General features: G+C 32.8%; 1 protein-coding gene across 2 annotated transcripts; it reads left to right on the top strand.

Moving 5' to 3' along the window:
- Positions 1-5,949: 5,949 nt before the first annotated feature.
- Positions 5,950-21,100, top strand: LOC129000179 (homocysteine S-methyltransferase-like). 2 transcript variants are annotated; one of them, XM_054427123.1, is made up of 6 exons: positions 5,950-6,035; positions 12,236-12,391; positions 12,655-12,813; positions 15,058-15,329; positions 16,380-16,591; positions 20,799-21,100. In XM_054427123.1, the coding sequence occupies exons 2-6, from the start codon at positions 12,241-12,243 to the stop codon at positions 21,013-21,015; spliced, it is 1,011 nt and encodes a 336-aa protein (XP_054283098.1). In that variant the 5' UTR covers positions 5,950-6,035; positions 12,236-12,240; the 3' UTR covers positions 21,016-21,100. The 2 variants fall into 2 exon arrangements, with proteins under 2 accessions (XP_054283098.1, XP_054283099.1); XM_054427124.1 differs by lacking the exon at positions 5,950-6,035 and adding an exon at positions 9,840-9,859.
- Positions 21,101-21,342: the final 242 nt, after the last annotated feature.

A 21,342-nucleotide genomic window follows, 5' to 3' on the forward strand; every position in this document is an offset into this window, starting at 1 on the left:
AATTGTTTACCAAAAGATATAAAAAAATAATGTAATTTGTAGGAAATTTTACTTTATGCTAAAAGAAAACCTAGTAGAAAAAGCAATTTACTCCTTTTAGGAATTTTACAATTTAAAATATTGTGAATAGACAATAAGTGACTCACTGACTCTAATTATTATACTTGTACATTTATGAATAAAGGAGATTTTGATTTGATTTGAAGTCATCTTCAGGCGTCCAGGGGATGTCAATCAGAAGGTCGTCGATACATTGTACATTTAGACACAAACTAGTGCGTACCTTTGCAACAATTTGGATTACATAGAAGCAGGTATTTACACCAATTTATAAATTCAACCATTGACTATATATACCTACAGGTGTGAACGAGCTGGCGTAGTGGTTAGAGCGCGGGACTTCAGTCCCTGAAGTTCCGGGTCCGATCCTCGCCAAGTCACCAATGGATTTGATCTAAGAGTGGTAATGCCGCAACCCCTATGTCTAGCCTGAAGCAATGTGAAAAACAATCCCAGGCTCGTGCCTACAAACCTCATTACCTCCCCTTTAGCAGAAAACATAAGTACTGACTAATGTTATTTAAAATAGGAAATAGATATGAAAATTTAAAGGGAATATTTTAGTGGGAATCTAGATAGGTAAAGCGCGAGTCAAATCATATCAGATCAAATTGTCTTTATTTCATAGTGTACATCAGTACATGGAATGGCGTCAACAGTATAAGTGTATGTTTAAGTATTATTAGACGTATTTAATGTACAGTACTTTCAACACCCTTAGCTAGAAGCAATTTTATAGAATTACCGTACCATTCAAGCAGGGTACACAATTGGTTTATTTCCAGGGGCTATTTCAACATTGTTATGTTAGAAATTACTTGTTTATATTTCTTATACATTCTAGCATCCGTAAAACTGCGTTTTAAAATCTATCGACGAGAAACATAAACATGCCAATGTTGTTGAAAACACACATAAATAAAAACTTGTTTTCAAACAAACACAAACTGAAAATCTTTGATATTTGAGCTCTAAAATAAGTATTTCCTCCATCTATTTAAAACAACATTTTTCTATGTAACTTTCAAAGGAAAAGTAAAAAAATCAAATTGCTTCTTAATGCTAAAAAGCTATCACATTGACAGGCACGTTTTAGTGCCAATTAACAAACAGCTGAGCATATTAGCTTGTTTAGTTTTTATTTCCACTTCAGAGTGAAGAAGTAAACAAGATATCTCCACTCATACCAGCTGAGAAGTAGTGGAACTCAACATATAAGTGTAAATACAGGGTGTTGAAAATGTCTGGAACCAGCATTATATCTGGTGAGTGGTTAAAGAAATACAACTGATATTTTGTGTACGGATATACTATGGTTTTACCTATCTTTTGGTGCCTTATGACATTTTTTACCACTTATAGGGAACGTCCTGTGGAGGATGCAGTAAAAAGTTTTAATGGAAGGCTATGGTAAATGATACATCGTTTTAAAGGCCATTTTATTCTGAGTACGGAGCCACAAGTTTCATCTCAAAAGGACCACCCTAGCGAAAATGGTGACTGTTTGAAGTTTTTGAAAATAATTGAATTTTAAATTTCAAACAGTCGCCATTTTTGCTAGGGTGGTCCTTTTGAGATGAAACTTGTGGCTCCTTACTCAGAAAAAAATGGCCTTTAAAATGATGTATCATTTACCATAGGCTTCCATTAAAACTTTTTACTGCATCCTCCACAGGACGTTCCCTATAAGTGGGTTTTTAAATTTCAAACAGTCGCCATTTTTGCTAGGGTGGTCCTTTTGAGATGAAACTTGTGGCTCCTTACTCAGAAAAAAATCGCCTTTAAAATGATGTATCATTTACCATAGGCTTCCATTAAAACCTTTTACTGCATCCTCTACGGGACGTTCCCTATAAGTGGTAAAAAATGTCATAAGGCACCAAAAGATAGGTAAAACCATAGTATATCCGTATACAAAATATCAGTTGTTTTTCTTTAACCACTCACCAGATATAATGTTGGTTCCAGACATTTTCAACACCCTGTATATGTTTAAGTGTTATTTGACGTATTTAATGTACAGTACTTTAAGGAAGAAAAGGTTCTCAACACCCTTAGCTAGAAGCAATTTTATAGAATTACCGTACCATTCAAGCAGGGTTACACAATTTGATTGTTTCCAGGGGCTATTTCAACATTATTATGTTAGAAATTACTTGTTTAAATTTCTTATACATTCTAGCATCCGTAAAACTGCATTTTAAAAATCTACTAGTACTAGTTAACCGCCCGTGCTCCGCCACGGGAATATTGTCAGCAATAAAAGAAATAATAATTAACAAATACTGTTTATCTCTGTATTTTATTTAGGGGTTGTTTAATTTTTTACATGAAATATAAATGATAGTTTGCCTGTACAAACTATTTTATGTTAATTAAACCGATATATTATTTTAACCAAATGAATGTTTTATATTAATTCGAGTTTCATTTGAAAAAAAAAAATAGTATACGAACTGGGCAATGCTGATAACCTAGTAAGCAGCTATTTATGATATTTAGATAATTTGCTCAAGTATATTCCTATATTCGTCGTTTTTTTTCATTACATTTGTTATATGGAATAAAGATAGTCTACATGGCCTACATGTAAATCACGCATCAGCAGTTGGTCGCATTTCACAAATCTTTGACCCATAGGCTACTTTGAGTAAAAGCTGTGTTTACGTCGTATATATAAAGTTGGGCATACTTTGTTCAATGTTAGAGGGTATTAACGGTCCAGTTTGATGGAAAAGGAGTCGTGGATTTTAAAACTATGTAGACTACCACTACCAGATAGATGTTGATTCAAGTGAGACTTAGAACTGGCCATTTCAAATGCAGATTTGTATTATATTTTACTCAAATAGTTTTTTGTCTCTTTTGACCCTTAATACTTTTTTATAGTCGCTGTTGATAAGATTTTCCATAAACTCAAAATGTTGATAAGGAGTTCATTTTACCTTCCCCTTGTGACAACATAAGGAAAAAATATTTGTGTCCCAGTTAGTAGATGTTCTGACTCAAAATTCATAGATTTGCAGTACTGACAAATCCAATCTAACGACCCCAATTCAAAAAAATTGGTATTTTTTAGAAGGGAATTCCAGAACAAATTTAACACCATCACTGCTCTTTACCTTTTTAGTTCGATGGTTCTCTACATGTTTTTTTTTCGTTCTGTATGTCTCTTTAAGCCCGGTTAATGATTACCTTTTCTTTTTCTTTTTTTACTTTTCACATCATGGGGTTAATGATAAAGTTTTTTAACGCTAAAATGACCCGAGTCAACATTGCCATTAAACATCAAGTCAGATACTTCTTCGCCAGAACCGAAATAGTAAGTCACAGTTTCTCAAGCAACTTCCCTGTGTAGGCCTACTCGAACAAATATAGTTACAGTATAGTTCACTGATAAATTGTAGTTCCAAATATCCCAGCGTACTCGCCATCTCGAGAAGGTAAAATTTGGACGTCGAACACTGATCTTGAGTAAGATTAATCACTTACGATAAAATGTTTGTATGTTTACCAATCATTAGCAATTATCTGTACAACTTGCAAGCGGATTTCCCTATGATTGTTCTGGTGGCTATAGAGAATAAATTATATTGATCAAAACAATAAGTTTCCGTCCCCTACTATGGGTATTATTTCACATTCCATACTCAAACTTAAACCCAATTACCACTTTCCTTCAGACCACTTTGCAGGAAAAATAAAACATTTTTGTGTCCCAGTTAGTCTGTTCTGACTCGAAATTCATAGATTTGAAGTAGTGACAAATCCAATCTAACGACCCCAATTCAAAAGAGTTGGTATTTTTTTGTAGGGACTTCCAGAGCACATTTAACACCAACACTGCTCTTTACCTTTTTAGTTCGATGGTTCTCTACATTTTTTTCGTTCGGTATGTCTCTTTACGCCCGATTCATGATTACCTTTTTTTTCTTTTTGTACTTTTCACACCCTGGGGTTAATGATAAAGTTTTATAACGCTATAATGACCCGAGTCAGCATTGCCATAAAACATCATGTCACATACTTCTTCGCCAGAACCGAATGCGGTAAGTCACAGTTTCTCAAGCAACTTCCCTGTGTACTTGAAAAAAATTCACTGATATATTGTAGTTCCACGTATCCCAGCGTACTCGCCATCTCGAGAAGTTTAAGTTTGGTACCACTGAACGTCTAACACTGATCTTGAGTAAGATTCGTCACCTACTATAAAATGTTTGTATGTTTCCCACTCATTAGCAATTATATTATGTACAACTTGCAAGCGGATTTCCCCATGATTATTCTGGTGGCCGTAGAGAATAAATTATATATTGATCAAAACAATAAGTTTCCGTTCCCTACTATGGGTATTATTTCACATTCCATACTCAAACTTAAACTCAATTACCACTTTCCTTGATCAAAATCGTGTGTTTATAAACAGAAACTCCAAGTTTAATAATTGCATACTGAAAGTGAGGTTATAAAAATAATAACAAATGTCTGACAAACATTAAACAGCTGACGAATAATTTATAAACTGTGTATTATATTCTTCAATAAGAATTGTATTGACTCGACCTTTAAAGGGCTGTAGGTCGTAGCCCTTAAAGATAAAACGTAAATTCTAAGGAAGTTCGGCAAATCTACACACTATCCCCTTCAATTTGAGACATAAATCTTGTAGATCGGTCCAGTAATTACAGAGAAAACAGTGTTACAACTGTGTATTAAATCTATATTATTACTTATTTAATACGCAAGCAGGATTTTTGTGACAATTACTCCTCCGAAACTACTGAACCGATTGACATGTTTTTGGTGTCATTGGAAAGAGCGTAACGTGAAGTTGTGCAGGAAACTTTCTTTTTAGGTAAATAATTAGAGAGTGAGGCCCTGGGGCCCTTTAAAGTTTCGTATTTCTCCATAAGATTAACATGGGAAACAAACATTGTTTTGAAACTCCAGCTGTTGTCATAAATTAAATATTACATTTGCTTTGACATTTAAATGTAAACAACCAGAACTGTCAAATGCCTGAAGAACACATGTTGTTTTAATTGTAAACAGTCAATGTGTAAATTATCTATGTTGTATTAAAATGTGTATAGTTTTGGATGTTGGTTTGTGTTTAATGATATAAGTTATTAATTATTGAATTTTTATTTTAAGGATTTGGCATATGAGTATGTCTATGATAAATAACTCCATTTCAGAGTTCTGCCAGTTTTTGCATAACTCTGTTCTGTATAGTTTAGCCTACACCCTACACCTACAAATTGGCTAAATAACTTAGGTACGGTACATTATAAAAGCTGACAGCCTTTTTACTTTGACTTAAATTGTAAGCTTACCTTTTCCCGTCCATGGACAGTTTGATAGTTAAACATTAACCCTTTAAACTGGAATAGGACTGTTATGTAAATTGTGAGTATTTTTATCAGTTAATAATCTTTTAGTTGACTCTTTTAAAATCATCGGAAATTATGACTGTTATTAGTTTTTAAACAAGTCATTTGTTTATTTGTAACTCCTCAACTCATTTACTTATTTGAAATTGCTCGATTTCGAGCAACATGTACACTAGTATATAGATAGATAGATGAGAAACATAATAACATGCCAATGTTGTTGAAAACACACATAAATAAAAACTCGTTTTCAAACACACACTGAAAATCTCTTTGATATTTGAGCTCCAAAATAAGTATTTCCTCCATAAACCCATCAAGAATTTTCTATTTAAAACAATATTTTTCTATGTAACTTTCAAGGGAAAAGTAAAAAAAATCAAATTGCTTCTTAATGCTAAAAAGTTATTGCATTGACTGGCACATTTTAGTGCCAATTAACAAACAGCTGAGCATATTAGCTTGTTTAGTTTTTATTTCCACTTGAGAGTGAAGAAGTAAACAAGATATCTCCACTCATACCAGCTGAGAAGTAGTGGAAGTCACACTCCAAGGACAACTCTGATAGCGAACACATCCCAGGTTAGTAACCAGCTGATGGCATTGTGTATTAATGTAATTGATTTACTTTAAATAGATTTCTCGTAACTATTATTTTATAATCACCCATTTTTTATTTATGTTTCAGTTAGACAGTTTAGTCCATGTTAATTTTGATGATTTGACTGCCTTTTTGTTACTGACTACTAATATTGTAGAGTGATCTTAAGTCAACAATTAAACTGTCATCATGGTGTTTTCAAATAATGAGTCTGTGTTTTCAATAATGAGACCGTGTTTCAGTTGACTATGTTTTACTGTCTTGCATATTATAAACTCTTCCTACAGTTGGAGAAAAAAAACATTTTCTCATTTTTGAACAAAATAATGTTAAAAATATTGTTGTTCTTTTTATATCCGCTAAACAAAAGTATTTCAAAAATTTTAAAGAATCGTTAAAATAAAAAAATACTGAGAGGTTCAAAGTGAGGAATAAAATCAAAGAAAGTGTTCTATGGGAGTTCATATTAAACCAGAATTAGGGAACAGTGTCCCTTCAGAGGTCTACTTTAGCATTTTTTAATTAATCTGTAAATTGTTCTTGGCAGGTAGTGTATAAATATTTTTGAATTTTTAAAGTTTATAGTATGTTCGTTTATAGTATGTATTTAATTCCCCTTTATTTAGATAATTTAAATATTTGGATGATTTTAAATTTTGTTTAGAGAGCTGAATTCCCATTTTAACTGATCAAATCAAATCAATTTATTGTTGTAGACATTTCACAATGCATTAACAATCGTCACAAAATACATAATGCTGTTATTAAATACAGCAAATGAATACTTACATGTAATCAATCAATATAATAAGACAGTACAATAAAAAATTATATATATACATATAAAATACAGGCACAATTAAATATAAATATTTTGACATGAAGGTTATTCTTAAAAAAGAAAAACACACAAAATGTTTATGTTTAAAATATCTATGTTAGTTGGCTTTACATTTTTAAATAATTTAAACTTGAACTAATCTCTGGTACCGGTAACAGATTTAAAAATAACACACCACTGTTATTCTTGTTTGTAGTTTTGTTCTTTGACACCAGTTTTAGTTTTGGCATGCCAGACATGTTCCCTGCTGTGAAAGTCAGCCTGAATATAAACTTGTCAGCCAAGTTCAGTAGACTAACTCAAGGCCAACCGCATATCTTCTGCCAACTTTATATTTGTCAAACTTTAAACCTTTAAAATTTTAATTTTCCACCTCTACCAGAATTTACTTTTTGCTTCCTCTGGATGCCTATATTTGTAATATATTATATCGTAAGAAGAGTGAATATATGTTTGTGTTAGTTTGATTTATTGCAATAATTATCAGTTTTAGCAAATTTCTCACATATATAGGGAATAAGCTATTACTGTAGGTTTCATGGTAATACATGGACACAGGGCCTATTTACTTTTTCTTTTGATGTCTCCAGAGGCCAAAAAACCATCAGGTCATTCATATATACAGGGTGTTTCGAAACTCTCTTCCGAAACTCCATGGGCATGTTCCTTAGGTCAAAACAAACAAAATATATCATATAAACATATGCCCTATCTCGCTTTGTTTTCTGTCTGTCAGTATGTTAGCTATGTATTTTGTACATAACTTCCCATAACTTTGAAACCACTTGAGGTGCCTACTTAAAACTTGGTACGTGTATGTTGACTAATATAGGAACTATGTTTCGTTAAAGCATAAGTTCCTACTTTGTATAGTTTCAAAATGGTGGACATTTTAATTTTCAAAGCTTAATAACTCATAAACCATAGAATTTATAAACAAGCTACAAATGACGAAATGGATGGAGATTTAATTCACTTTACAGAAATGCACAATTTATAAAGGCTCATAACACAAATAACGGAGAAAAATTAAATTTTCTTAAGTTAAAACAAAAAATACCGACAAATTCAATATATTAGCATGTATTACCTTTATAAAAATGAGATTTTCTCCGTTATTTGTGTTATAACCCTCTAAAAATTTTAGATTTCTGTAAAGTGAATTGGATTTTCATCCTTTTTGTCGTTTGTAACGTATTTTTATAAATCCTATGGGTTTTCAGTTATTAAGCTTTGAAAAATTAAAATGGCTGCCATTTTCAAATTATATGTAATAAATAAGCATAATTATATTATTTGCTTGTTTTGACCAAAGGAACATGCCCACGGAGTTTCGGGAGAGAGTCTCAAAACACCCTGTACATATACATTATATGAACAATCCAATATAGGCTTAAATATGGAAATTCGCTTAGTCTATAGGTTTTCTGCAGTGTAGGTATTTGAATTAACTGATGAATTTACTTTATCACGGTAAAAAAAACTTCACAATTTAAAATAGTTTAAAAACCACAATGCATTTGAGATTACAATGGAATTTCTAATGCCATATTATTTTGATGAAATCTGCCTTTTGTTGGACAAAAATTCAAAAATATGGATTGTCCTCTCAAAGATTATACCTTACCAATCTATGATAGCAAGTAAAACACTCTTCTTTAACCATAACTTTGTATTTGTTATCAAGCAATGCAAATTAGTCTGTTATATCATAGACAAAAAGAATTACATATAGACCGTCAGCTGTGCTGCGGTTACCATAGCTTCTGGCGCACACCGCTTGGAGCGCCATGTATTTACCGCATACCGGAACCTATGGTAACCATGGTAACCGCAGCATGGCTGACAGTCTATATTTAATTCTTTTTGTCTATGCTTATATGAACTAAATTTTCTCAGTGTGTCTATAAGCTGTTTTCAAACTTGAAAACAATTATTTACCGTTTGAAAAATTCCTCTTTCCAGTATTCATTTTAAAAACAAGCATACAGATACCTATAAACAACTCTTGACAGAATATGTTTGTGTTAGACCTTCAGGACAAAAATGAAAAATAGACTTCCTCTGATGTTTATTAGAGAAGTTTGGCTAATGAATTGTTCAAAACTCAATAGTGTATTTATAGCAATAGATGAATAAACTTCGAGCACAAACAAGATAATAACAACTTTTTATCTATCTACTTTGTTCTTTACAAAGGTTATACATAACATAGAATGATAAGATTGGATGTCTAAATAAAAAGCTGAAAAACATATTTGAAAGATAATTAATAAAAAGCTCTCCCTTAATTACGGATAAAATATGACCTGATAATTATCATACAAGTTGCACTCTCAGTAAAATAAAAATATCCTCATGTGTAACATTAAACTTTTACAGAAATGCTAGCATTCAAGGGTGATAACACGATTAAAATTTTGTTTGAAATTTTGCATTTCTTCCATTTTTCTACAACTATTTTGAGTTTCAGTATAGTTAGCAGGTAGGGTATATGTACTATTGTAAATGTAGAGTGTGATTCAATGTTTACTATTTTTTCCCCTTTTTATTAGCTAAGTCCCTAAGTTCACTTGATGAGTCTCACAAATCTTGGTCTTATATAAAACAAAATATAAGAATATTATCAACATGGACTTATATTCTTGTGGGTTGTTGGCTTCAGCCATTACAACATTCTTAGTGTTGGTCATTGCCAAATCCATTTAGTTAAATATAAGCAGGGGCAATGTACATGAACCCAAACAACAAACAGGCAACGGCGCATGCGTACAATCTCCCAATGAGGATAGTAATGTGTCGCTTGTAAACTTGACACTCTATGGCTGTTTGCTTTGTTAAATTTTTACACAGTATGAGAGTTAATTGATTCATTAAATAGTGTTCTTTGTGTGGTGGTGATTTTAAACAAACAGAAGTTAGTTGTTGGTTGTTATATCATTATTTGTAGAAAATTCTACTTTTGTGAGTATGATATTTTCTCCATTTTATTCATTGGGACATTTTTGCCATCCCAACTTCCCAAATTGTGTTTTCAATTTTTTTGTCTGTATCTTCCTTTCCTTTTTCCAAGTGGATAAAAACTGTTATTTTTGTGTTTTGCTTGTGCTTTTACCTAAATTTAACACAACTTTTAAAATTGCAATTAACTGCCAAGAATTTGTTATACGTTCACTGAGGATTCCATTGACAACACAGACGTAATAAATAAAGGACTAAAAGCTAAATGCAAGATCATTGTGGTGTAGCCTCTAAAATAGTTAAGAACATAGATACTATAAAAATATTGGATTGTTTTGTGTAACGCCAAGTGATTCTTTTACTAAAATGAGATTAATCACTTACTGAACCATATAGTGTCAAGTTTACAAGCGACACAAACATTATACCCTACATAAGGTATTTAACCTTTTGTATGGAGAAAGAAGAACTTTTTTTAAATGAAGAAGACAATAATACACATATGATCTTCTAGTTAAAAGGTGGTACTGAATTTTGAGCCTTTTAATTTATCCACTAGTGGCTTGTATAAGTCCCAAAAAAGCTCAAATGTAAAAGAAATTATTGTAATATTTAAACAAACTTAGAATCAAATTACCGGTATCTGTGTGTCAGGATAGATATCCCTTACTATACACCATACCTTTTGTGTAAAAAACAGTCTCTGTTTGTTGTTGTTGATGTTATTTTCAATTAATTATGTGAATCATTACAGAAGTTTAACCCTGCTAAAGGCATAAAACATAAAACCGTTTTTGGATAAATACTGGTTTACTAAGGTAGCTTTGGTCCAGTGGTTATTGATGGTAAAAAAGGCTTCCTTCATTGGACTTTAGGAAATTATCTTTGTGTGATATTAAAAGGCATCATATATAAAGGTGTGTTGAGATAAGCTTGGTTCTTGGTAAAAACCACTAAACCCAATCCACTTATCATTTTAAAATTTGCACTCCTTTTGTAAAGGTTTAACAAAATTACAGTAGTGTAAAGGTGTCCCATTGACCATAAATTTCAACACTGCATTACCATTCTTTTACTATGTTACGGGTGTCCCAAGTTTGAGCGAACCCGCATGTTATTTTCTTTTTTCTAGTTTGTTAAAACTTTTATGAATAATGTACCGGTAATATTGAACCAGAAATAAATGTTGTAGAAAGAAACCATGGTGGAAGGAAAAAACATAGGTGTGCTATTCCCACATATTCTGACGTCACTCGGATTGCAAACAAAAGATCATCTGATTGTAACTGTCAAATTAGTATGTATTTGTTTTTATTTGAATGTTATTGTTTTTATAATAATAAAAACAATAACAACCAAATCAAAACAAATACATATACTAATTTGACAGTTACAATCAGGTAATCTTTTGTTTGCAATCCGAGTGACGTCAGAATATGTGGGAATAGCACACCTATGTTTTTTCCTTCCACCATGGAAAGAAACCATTCTAACTTAAACATAAAACACTAAAATCAATAAACAAACAAATATGCAAAGTAAATATCAGCTGGCATATTTAAAACAGCTTATAAAAACACTGTAGTAGTACTTCCATTAGAAAATGACTGGTTCTTTGACGGCCTGTGGGGCAAAGCAAGGCCCCACTAGAAAAACAGGCCATGCTGCAGGATTCATGACGTCACACTAGTGGATAGATTACATTGATAAATCCATTTCCATCACCATTCCCATATGTTTTAGGTAAACAAGCTTGCTGTTTGTAAGATGGTAAGAGTTTAGTACAACCATAGATAAAAGGAGTATAGACAATCCATCCACCACTGTGACGTAGTGTTGCGCTGCCCGTGCTGCAGCATGGCCTGTTTTTTCTAGTGGGGCCTTGGGCAAAGCAGGGGTAATTTTGACACATCTGATATTTTTCTCACCGTCCTTGGACCTCCGTCCTTTAAAATGAATCCTCAACAGCCATGCTACCTTTTCCTTGGTCAAGATATTTTGTGGGGACCGATTCGCTTATGGAATTAATATATAGACTACACCAACACTTAACAGTGTTAGCTGTATTTTAAACAAATATGAGACTAGGGGCCCATTGCAGCTATTGCTGTTTTTTTAATTATGTGTACAAACTTAAATTAAACACACACATTTTATACATTTGTAATAATATCAATGATCCTTTCCAACATGGTTTTAATATCTCAGATTTGGTCTTCAGAGGGGTTTTCTGAAGACCAAAGACCTTTCAGAGGGGGGCTCAAGCCCTCCTCTCTAGCCTATATTGACGGATGTCCATGAATATGTACTCCATACAATTATTTGTTAAGTTATTAGTAGTAAATTTTAGATTTGTTTACCGTGAACTATGTAAAACAGGAAGAATGGAGTCCGTAATGCTTCTAGACGGAGGGTTCTCCACTCAGCTGGCCAAGTACGTTGGTAACTGCGTAGATGGAGACCCGCTGTGGAGCGCCAAGTTCTTGGAAACTAACAAACAGGCTTGTATCCAGTCCCACCGAGATTTCATTAAAGGTTAGTCATATATAGCTTTTCCAAAGTGAAAGTCATTAAAGTATCTGGGATCAACTGAGCAAGCTAGTCTAAGAGTAATGCCACACGAGGCGATTTTATCAGCTTGGAAATTATCACGAGTGAAATAATCATTGCAGGATGTCACAAGTAAAGTGTTTAAAACAACCGTACTCACGTTGTTGCGACTGAACACCGCCTGTGTGGCAGGTTAGCCAACTATTAAGTTAATTTCTCTAAACTCTGTTGTTTTTTATTGATTTCAGCTGGAGCCGATATATTGATTACAAACACCTATCAAGCCAGTATTGATGGGTTCAAGGATTACTTGAACTTAGACAAAGAAGAAAGTATAGAATTGATCAAGGAATCAGTTTCATTCGTTAAAAAAGCCATCAACGCTGAACTTGGAGACGAAATGTCTGGTAAGTATGCAGATTGCACATAGACCTAGAAGTGCTTTTTGTTGAAGAACTGATGATGCTCAAATGTATAGCAGTATTCTATTACTGTGCAGGGTTGCTATATTTTGTTTCGGTAAAACAGGGACAATTAATTACTGAAGAAAATAGTACAGTTTCAGTTTCTGTAATACAATATACTACCAGTATCGTCTTTGTATTACAAATTTACAAAACAGTACTATCTCAATATTACAACACAGCGTTTCTGAATTTCAAAATATAACTGCTTATGTTTTATAACTATTGTGAATGTGAACATGCCACAGTAGCCTTGCTCTTCGTGATAAGAAACTTGTCCAATCACAAGTCAGTGATAACTGGGATCAATGATCAGTCGCAGTAGTCCAGGAACGGGATGTGATAACAATGTTCCAACCACACCTAAAATGTCATATTTAAATTAACTTGGCTACAAATGGCTATGGTTTGCTTAAAGTTTAGCCTACAAAGAATATTTGTTTTTTTTTAGTTTGGTGTGGTTTCCAGGTTTAAAGTCAGCCATTTTAAATATTTTTGAATGTCCTTATATTTTATTTTCCCTTTGGCACTGATTATAACCTGATTGACTTATAGTTATTATTTTAGTAATTTTTTTTGTTATATAATATTCAAGAAGTATTTTATTCATCAAGACATTGAATGAAATATTTACATCTGAATATAGTGTACCGGTACTTACATTTAAAAAAAATTAAGCTTTAACATTCACTGATAGACGAAATTATCCTATTATCCATTTTTGAAGGATAAAAAATTAAGTCTACTTTGAAAATGCATTCTAATGATATTACAATAATCATAATAATAACTTATCAATAATTCATGGTTCATTCCATTTTTTGTTTATTTAGAATTTTTTTAGATTGTTAAGGTTGATAATGTGAAATATTTTTAGGCCCACAGAATTTTTAAGTGAGATGTTTCAAGTCTCAAAACTAGAATTGAAAATTTTGTTTAGAAATTAATAGATTAATCTTCCCTATAAACTTCAGTGCTTTTGATTATCAATTTAAGTAAATGATTTAAGGTTAACAAGTTTGCATGAATCGCATACCCAGCAGCCCGCGTTGTCAAATGTATAGAGCGTTAGATCAACTATCCCAAATCAATGTGGATGGCACGAGAAATAGTTGATGGGGTATGTAGATTCTTTTTTAACGAGTATCACAGTCAAAAAGTCCATTTTGGGATTGAAAAATACACATATGGTTTGTTAACCCATTGGGGAAGGAATTAATGCGCTACCTGCAGCACCCTCTGGCGGCAATTAATTTTACCGAATTTGTAGACTTTTACTCTAACTGCTATAGAAAGAAAACCTTAGGTAGTAAATTAATAATTCTTTCACCATTTTGTTCACAGTAAAATTGTCTACAGAAAAGTGGTAATTGGATAGTCAAAGTTCTAAACTAAAAAATATATATATATATAAAGATTATAAAAATAAAAATTTTAAAAACAATATTTTGAAATAAACTTGATATACAAATTCTAAGATTAATCCAGACACCAAATAACACTACTATTATAAAGTTCAATCGATTCCCTATGTAGAAAAATCAAAAGTTGTGTACTTTTATAAGTAATAAAAATTTTTTTTAATTGTTTGTTTACCTTAGCGCAGCTGATTTTTGGTGATATGTGGTTTCCATGGCAACACAAAATTGTTTGTTATTCGCTAAAATAAAAGAGTAAATACGCAAATCAAGAAGCAAGATATTTATAAACATTATAATAGTAAGAAGAAACTAAAAGGGCGAAAAATAATAATAACTAAATAACTAATGGCGCTGCCTAGCGGTGACACGAGCGGCACTCGTAAGTCGGCCGCCGGGCCTGCAGCGGCCGTACGAGTAACGCTCGTAAGTCGGCGCCAATGGGTTAAACCAATAGAAAATCTTTAAGGGAAAAAGTATGGTTAAGTTAAAATTATATTTATTTGGATGACATAAACTAATGTTAAATAAAGTAAAAACTACTAACAGGAAATATTCTTCAAAGATTATTTGACCTTAAAATAGCTCATCATTTTTTTCTGAATTTTCTTGTTATTTCCTTTAAAAAAAAAAAGAAAAAAAAACTGTTTTTCTGTTTTTGTAATAAAAAATTAAACACCATCAAAAAAGTTTATCCCCAAACAAATTTTAAAAAACCCGCCTTTTTTTGTTTATACCACAAAAACAAACCTTGTGTACTTGCAAACAGGTAGGCCCCGTCGGAAGGTGTTGATAGCGGGATCAGTGGGGCCCTATGGTGCAGGGCTTCACGATGGGTCTGAGTATCGTGGCGAGTATGTCGAGACCACCAGTCGGGACACCATAGTCTCGTGGCATACTCCGAGGATTGAGGCACTTCTAGAAGCTGGTGTGGACATCCTCGCCATCGAGACCATTCCTGCCTTTGCCGAGGCTGAAATACTCCTCAACCTCATCAAAAAGTACCCTAAGGCAAAAGCTTGGTTGGCTTTTTCTTGTAAGGTAAATTTTAATTGGGTGGTTAAAAATATTTGTCACAAGTGAGTAAGGTCAATTTTTAATATTTATCAGGAAAAATACTTGACTTAATTTCATTTCTGAATGGCTTTTGTTATTTTGTATAACTTAAAGAGAAATGCTTTTGAGTAATGTACCTTTATTTCTCTATACTTTTTCCTTCCTAAACTGTATCCTGATACTTTTGTGCACCATTATCTCATACCTGATTTACAAGACATTGAATATTAAACATGTGGAAATGACAACATTTTAACATGCATGATTTACCATAAGTATGTTGATTTTTCAAATCAAATCAAACTTAAGTTCACAAAACGTGTATACAAAGCAAAGCTACAACAAAATACTGACTTTGATTTAAAAATAGTTCACAAAAAATACTCATCAATATCGTAGTAGTTTTTTCTAATAAAAGATTTTGGTAAATTCTTTTTAAAAGACAATGTATCGGTTATATTTTTTAAACCTTGTGGTAACATATTGTACAGCTTTTTTCGCATGTATGTTGGTGTCTTTTCAATGAGACACAGGCGATGGATCGGTCATTGAAAATTATTTTTAAACCTTGTGTTATACTGTATCTGTGATCAAAATTATCGTTTAGTAAGTCATTCATTCCTTTCGTCTATTACGATTGTGTTACACTACATTGTACCATCGATATGTCGAGCAATCGACAACAATAGGCTAAAACCTTACCTAATAAATCAACAGATAAATAATTACAACCAATACGATTGCCACAATTGAAATTTACAACTGTTTACAACAGCTGATTTTTACTCCCTAGGAGACTAAAAATGCTACTTTAGACCCGCAACACATGCATTAAAAATGACTGTTTTTGCTGCAGTATGACGTAATAGTATATTACGTTACTAGTCCTGAAAATAAGTGTTTGCCAGACGAGTGTGGTCATTTTCATCATAGGGAAGTCTGTATATTACATATTTTTGGTCGAGTTTTTGACCACTGGACGACCTCTAGTTAAACATAATTCTTCATGAAGCAAAACTGTTTGTTATGTTTTAGGATGAAGAACACAACAGTTACGGTGAGAAACTGAGTGAGGTTGCAGCAAAGTGCTGGTCCATAAACCCCAACCAGCTGATTGCAATAGGGGTAAACTGCCTACACCCCAGCTATGTAACTCCCCTGCTCAAGTCTATACACAAACAAACCCCCAGAATCCCCCTCATCGCTTACCCCAATAGTGGCGAAAGATACAACGCACAACTAGGACAGTAAGTAGAATTAGCAGATTACTCATATAGACTGGGTAGATGTAGGGGACATGCTATTGCCGTAACTGATTTGTAGGTTTGAATATGGACCATTATATCCACATGACGTTTCATCCCGTGTAAATTTTGTAAAAAAATTCCGATCCATCCCGAGTGATTTTTTTACGTATTATGTTAAAATAGCTCTTTAAACCTTGCTATAGTATACTGCAATAATTACATAATTTAGAGATATTTTTTATCTGGAATTTTGAATAAAAAAAGGTAGTGGTCGGAGCCGAAAATTCCGTTTAAATCCTGTGCGTGGTCTAAAAATCCTGCATACAAAAACACTGCTGTGGACACACTAATGCGAAGTTAACATCCATGTTTAAGTTAAGACAATGAACTTGAATTGAGTGACGGACAAAATGTAATGCTGTAAAATAATTTATTTTCCACACTAGTGTGAAATTACCTGTTTTTGTTATGTGTTTTCGCCTGGAAAATTCATCGTTACATTGCTTACTACACAAAAAGAATGTTTATTATGTAAAAGTAATGTTTACTATATTTTTGGATTTTGCAGACGTAACCAAAGATTTTTTATTGTTTTGTCAACTGTTTCAACAAATGTTTGTTTACGTCGACAAAATAAAAAAAAAATAGTAAACATTACTTTTGCATAGTTAACATTCTTTGTCCTTAGAATCAGAATACTTTATTCTTGAACATAGAGTACAGAATAGGCGTCAAACATTACAGAGATTTAGTTATAAAATAGCATAAAGTTGTTGGGCTTTGAGGCGCTGTCGGTGGTGATGGTTATTAGTAAACAATGTGATGAATTTTCGCAGGTGATAAGCATGTTACGAAAACAGGTCATTTCACAGTAGTGTAGCGAAAATATCTTTTGATCATGATCAATCAAAAGGATCATGAGAGTATAACACTACTTATTTAACTTGCTCTAGATTTTTTTTATATTTCCCATAGAACTTGTGTAGGGAACACTTAACAATTAGAATTGAAAGCAGTCCAATCAAACCACTCAAATTATTGTTTTGAACAACTATGCAAGTGGATCAAATGAACTAATCTCCTTGAAGGGAAAAAATCTGTTTATAGCCCCTAGTTTAGGTCCATAGGGACAAGATATCTACTTATAAAAAATCTCGTAGGTACGTTTATTGATGTCAGATCCGTGATTAACATGGATTTAAATTTAAATGACTTTCTCCCTGAAGATGTTTATGGATGAGTAGCTGACTAACAAATAAGATCTGGTTATAATTCTTCAAGAGCTGGAAGATCCAAAAATGACAAAGCCTACTTTTGGGTTAGTAACTTTTTTGTGAATTATTATAGGTATCAATTACAATGGCAAGCAGGACGTGCATGCACACAAAAACCCTGCATCCACCACATAGTCGGAGAAATATAGGATATGACCTTAAAAAAATTGCAAGAAAACGTTTTATGGTTTTATTTTGTAGAGTTGGGTTTGCAGAATGACATACTAAAAGTTGCCAAAAATCGGTGCACGAGAAAACCACTAAAATCAGAATTTAAAATGGCGGCTTTTTCCAACATTGGACAAACTAAAAAAACATATTTCACATGCATTTGTTATGCACATTTTTCGAGATATTGACTTGGGACCAGCGCCTGTATTTATTGGGTGGTTAGTACTTCATTTTGATAGGGAACATGTTTTTGGCCGCCATCTTGGATCCGCCATATTGGACATAGATAATTTTTTTTCAATGTAATGATAGTGTTGTGACACATCATTACCAACTACATTTTTACACTGATTTCAATGCCGAAATCCGTTTTTAAATATCTTTATTCATTTAGAAGATATATTAAAACGAAAACTCTCCACCATACATTTCTTATGGACGTTTCGTAGTTTGATAATTTTTTTAAAACTATTTTTCTTATATCTCCAGTTTTTATTGACGCTTGTAGTTCGTTCTAGGCTTAAAATATTCAGTAATGTAAGGGCTTTCATTTGAGCTCTTGATCATTAAAATCAGACGAGTTAAAGACCAGCTACGAACCTCAGAACAATATTAAACTTAACTTTTTAAAAATATATTTTTATTAAAAGATTTATAACTCGGGTTGTTAATACGTCACAAAGTTATTTATGGTCTCAAATTACTCAGTAATTGTTTGGCTTTAATTTTATTGATCATTAAACAAAATCTGACAATTTTAAAATGAGTCATGGACCATAATTTAACATTAAAATGTAATTATATTGAAATTTGTCTTTAGTTAAAGACGTATATCCCCAATTCTAAATAACTCCCAAAACTCTTTATAGTCTTAAATAATTCGCCAAATTAATGACTTTTATTTTAGCTATGGATTCCTTTCCGGGAGTTATTAGGGTTTGGGATATATGTCCTTAACTAAAGACAAATTTCAAAATAAATACATTTTGATGTTAAATATTAAGAACCATGACTCATTTTAAAATTGTCAGATTTTGTTTAGTGATTAATAAAATCAAAGCTAATAAACACTCACTGAGTAATTTGAGACCAGAAAGAACTTGGTGACGTATTAACAACCCGAGTTATAAATCTTTAATAAAAAAATATTTCTAAAAAGTTAAACTTAATATTGTTCTGAGGTTCGTAGCTGGTCCTTAACTCGTCTGATTTTAATGATCAAGAGCTCAAATGAAAGCCCTTACATTACTGAATATTTTAAGCCTAGAACGAACTACAAGCGTCAATAAAAACTGGAGATATAAGAAAAATAGTTTTAAAACAATTATCAAACTACGAAACGGCCATAAGAAATGTATGGTGGAGAGTTTTTGTTTTAATATATCTTCTAAATGAATAAAGATATTTAAAAACGGATTTTGGCATTTAAATCAGTGTAAAAATGTAGTTAATAATGATGTGTCACAACACTATCATTACATTGAAAAAAAAAAAATTATCTATGTCCAATATGGCGGATCCAAGATGGCGGCCAAAAACATGTTCCCTATCAAAATGAAGTACTAACCACCTAATAAATACAGGCGGTGGTCCCAAGTCAATATCTTGAAAAATGTGCACAACAAATGCATGTGAAATATGTTTTTTTAGTTTGTCCAATGTTGGAAAAAGCCGCCATTTTAAATTCTGATTTTAGTGGTTTTCTCATGCACCGAGTTTTGGCAACTTTTAGTATGTCATTCTGCAAACCCAACTCTACAAAATAAAACCATAAAACGTTTTCTTGCAATTTTTTTTTACGATCCCTATGTAAGTTTGTTTAGTTTGCTTGGACTAGTCACTTTTGCTTTTTTATTCAGTCATCTGAACAATTAATTGCCGTCAGAGTAATTTAGTATCACTAGTTATCGTTTAGTGACGTGACTCTGTGTTGTTGGGAGCCGTTCCTTCCCACAAGCCATCCCAATTGACATCGCAGGGTGTCCACAGAAAATTTGTCATTCATTTCCATGACTTTTTATTATTATCCATGGTCATTTACCATTGATTTCCATGACTCATGAACTTTTCACAAACTAAGATAACTCAAAATATCATAAGAATTTTCGTACTGTATTGCAATTTAAAGTTGTAACGTTTTAATATACACTACTGTTGCAACAATATCCTACAAATATTAAATTAAATTATAGCTTAAGATAAAGTAGGGACAGATCGTATTGAACTACAAACTCAAAACTCATAAACTAATACAACTGTAATAAATTGAATTGTCGTACATTTGTAAAAATCCTGAAAAATGCTACAATAGGGCCACTGATGACTTGAGCATTGAAAAGTCACGTCAAATCCATCCATCATTGGAGATTTCCATGTCTTTTAGCCTATTTCTGTGACTTACGACCATTCAATGACCAGAATTATCTTCCATGACTATCCCTGACTTTCCAGAATGTGGACACCCGGCATCTCTGCTTAAATTGTACTTAGTTTTATCGTTTTATTTAATCTATGGCTGGACTTATCTCTCTGAAGAGCGCTGTAGTGAACATCAGTTTTATCTCTTAACCAATGTGTGTGGATTTCCAGTTGTAACATGTCAAAAACTAAAGTAAACACCAATGTTAATATTAGTGATGGTCGGATCTGGTAGTCAGATATCCGGAGCTAGAACTGGCGCCCGATCGGATAAAAAAAATCCGGATCTTGGACTGGATCCAATTTTTTTTACTAACACAAAGCCTTCTGTATCCGATTTTCAGGTGGGAAGACAAAGACAAGTGTGTCCCTGTGGTGAACTATCTGAGGTCTTGGTTAGAACTTGGTGTTAAGTTTATCGGCGGCTGCTGCAGAACAGATTCTGATGACATAAGACAGTTCCGACGCCACATCGACTACTGGCTTCAGCATGAGAAGAAACCTGACAGATCTACCGCTACAGACGAGAGAAGGTCACTTTCTAATGTCAACCAATTGTAATATACTGTGTTCACCAACTGTGATTTTTATAATGTTTTGTACAGATTGTATTTGTTTTGCAAAATAAAGTAGTATGTTAGTTATTTTTACCTAACCCGCCATGTTAAACTTCCCTATCCTAAGCGTGATGTATACAGCTTCCTTACTTCTCGAGTGATGTAAAGTTGAAAAAAACTCACTCGGTGATGTAATGAAACCCATTTAAATAACATTGAGTGCTTAACTTAAAAAATATACCTCTATGGAGGCATCGACGTTCAACGCTAGAAATCAGCTGTGCGCTTGAATGTTATTGTTATGCTTTAAAGTATTTTCCTAACCTAGCTT

This window comes from Macrosteles quadrilineatus, unplaced genomic scaffold (genome assembly GCF_028750875.1).
Source record: "Macrosteles quadrilineatus isolate MER2022 unplaced genomic scaffold, UCM_ALF_1.0 Scaffold_8__2_contigs__length_117827958, whole genome shotgun sequence".
Lineage (NCBI taxonomy): Eukaryota > Metazoa > Arthropoda > Insecta > Hemiptera > Cicadellidae > Macrosteles > Macrosteles quadrilineatus.

Bases quoted from the DNA above. Each gene is read 5' to 3' on its own strand.
- LOC129000179 (XM_054427123.1), top strand. From the start codon at position 12,241: ATGGAGTCCGTAATGCTTCTAGACGGAGGGTTCTCCACTCAGCTGGCC. The intron at 12,814-15,057 runs GTAAGTATGCAG...ACTTGCAAACAG, and splicing joins ACTTGGAGACGAAATGTCTG to GTAGGCCCCGTCGGAAGGTG. The intron at 15,330-16,379 runs GTAAATTTTAAT...GTTATGTTTTAG, and splicing joins GGTTGGCTTTTTCTTGTAAG to GATGAAGAACACAACAGTTA.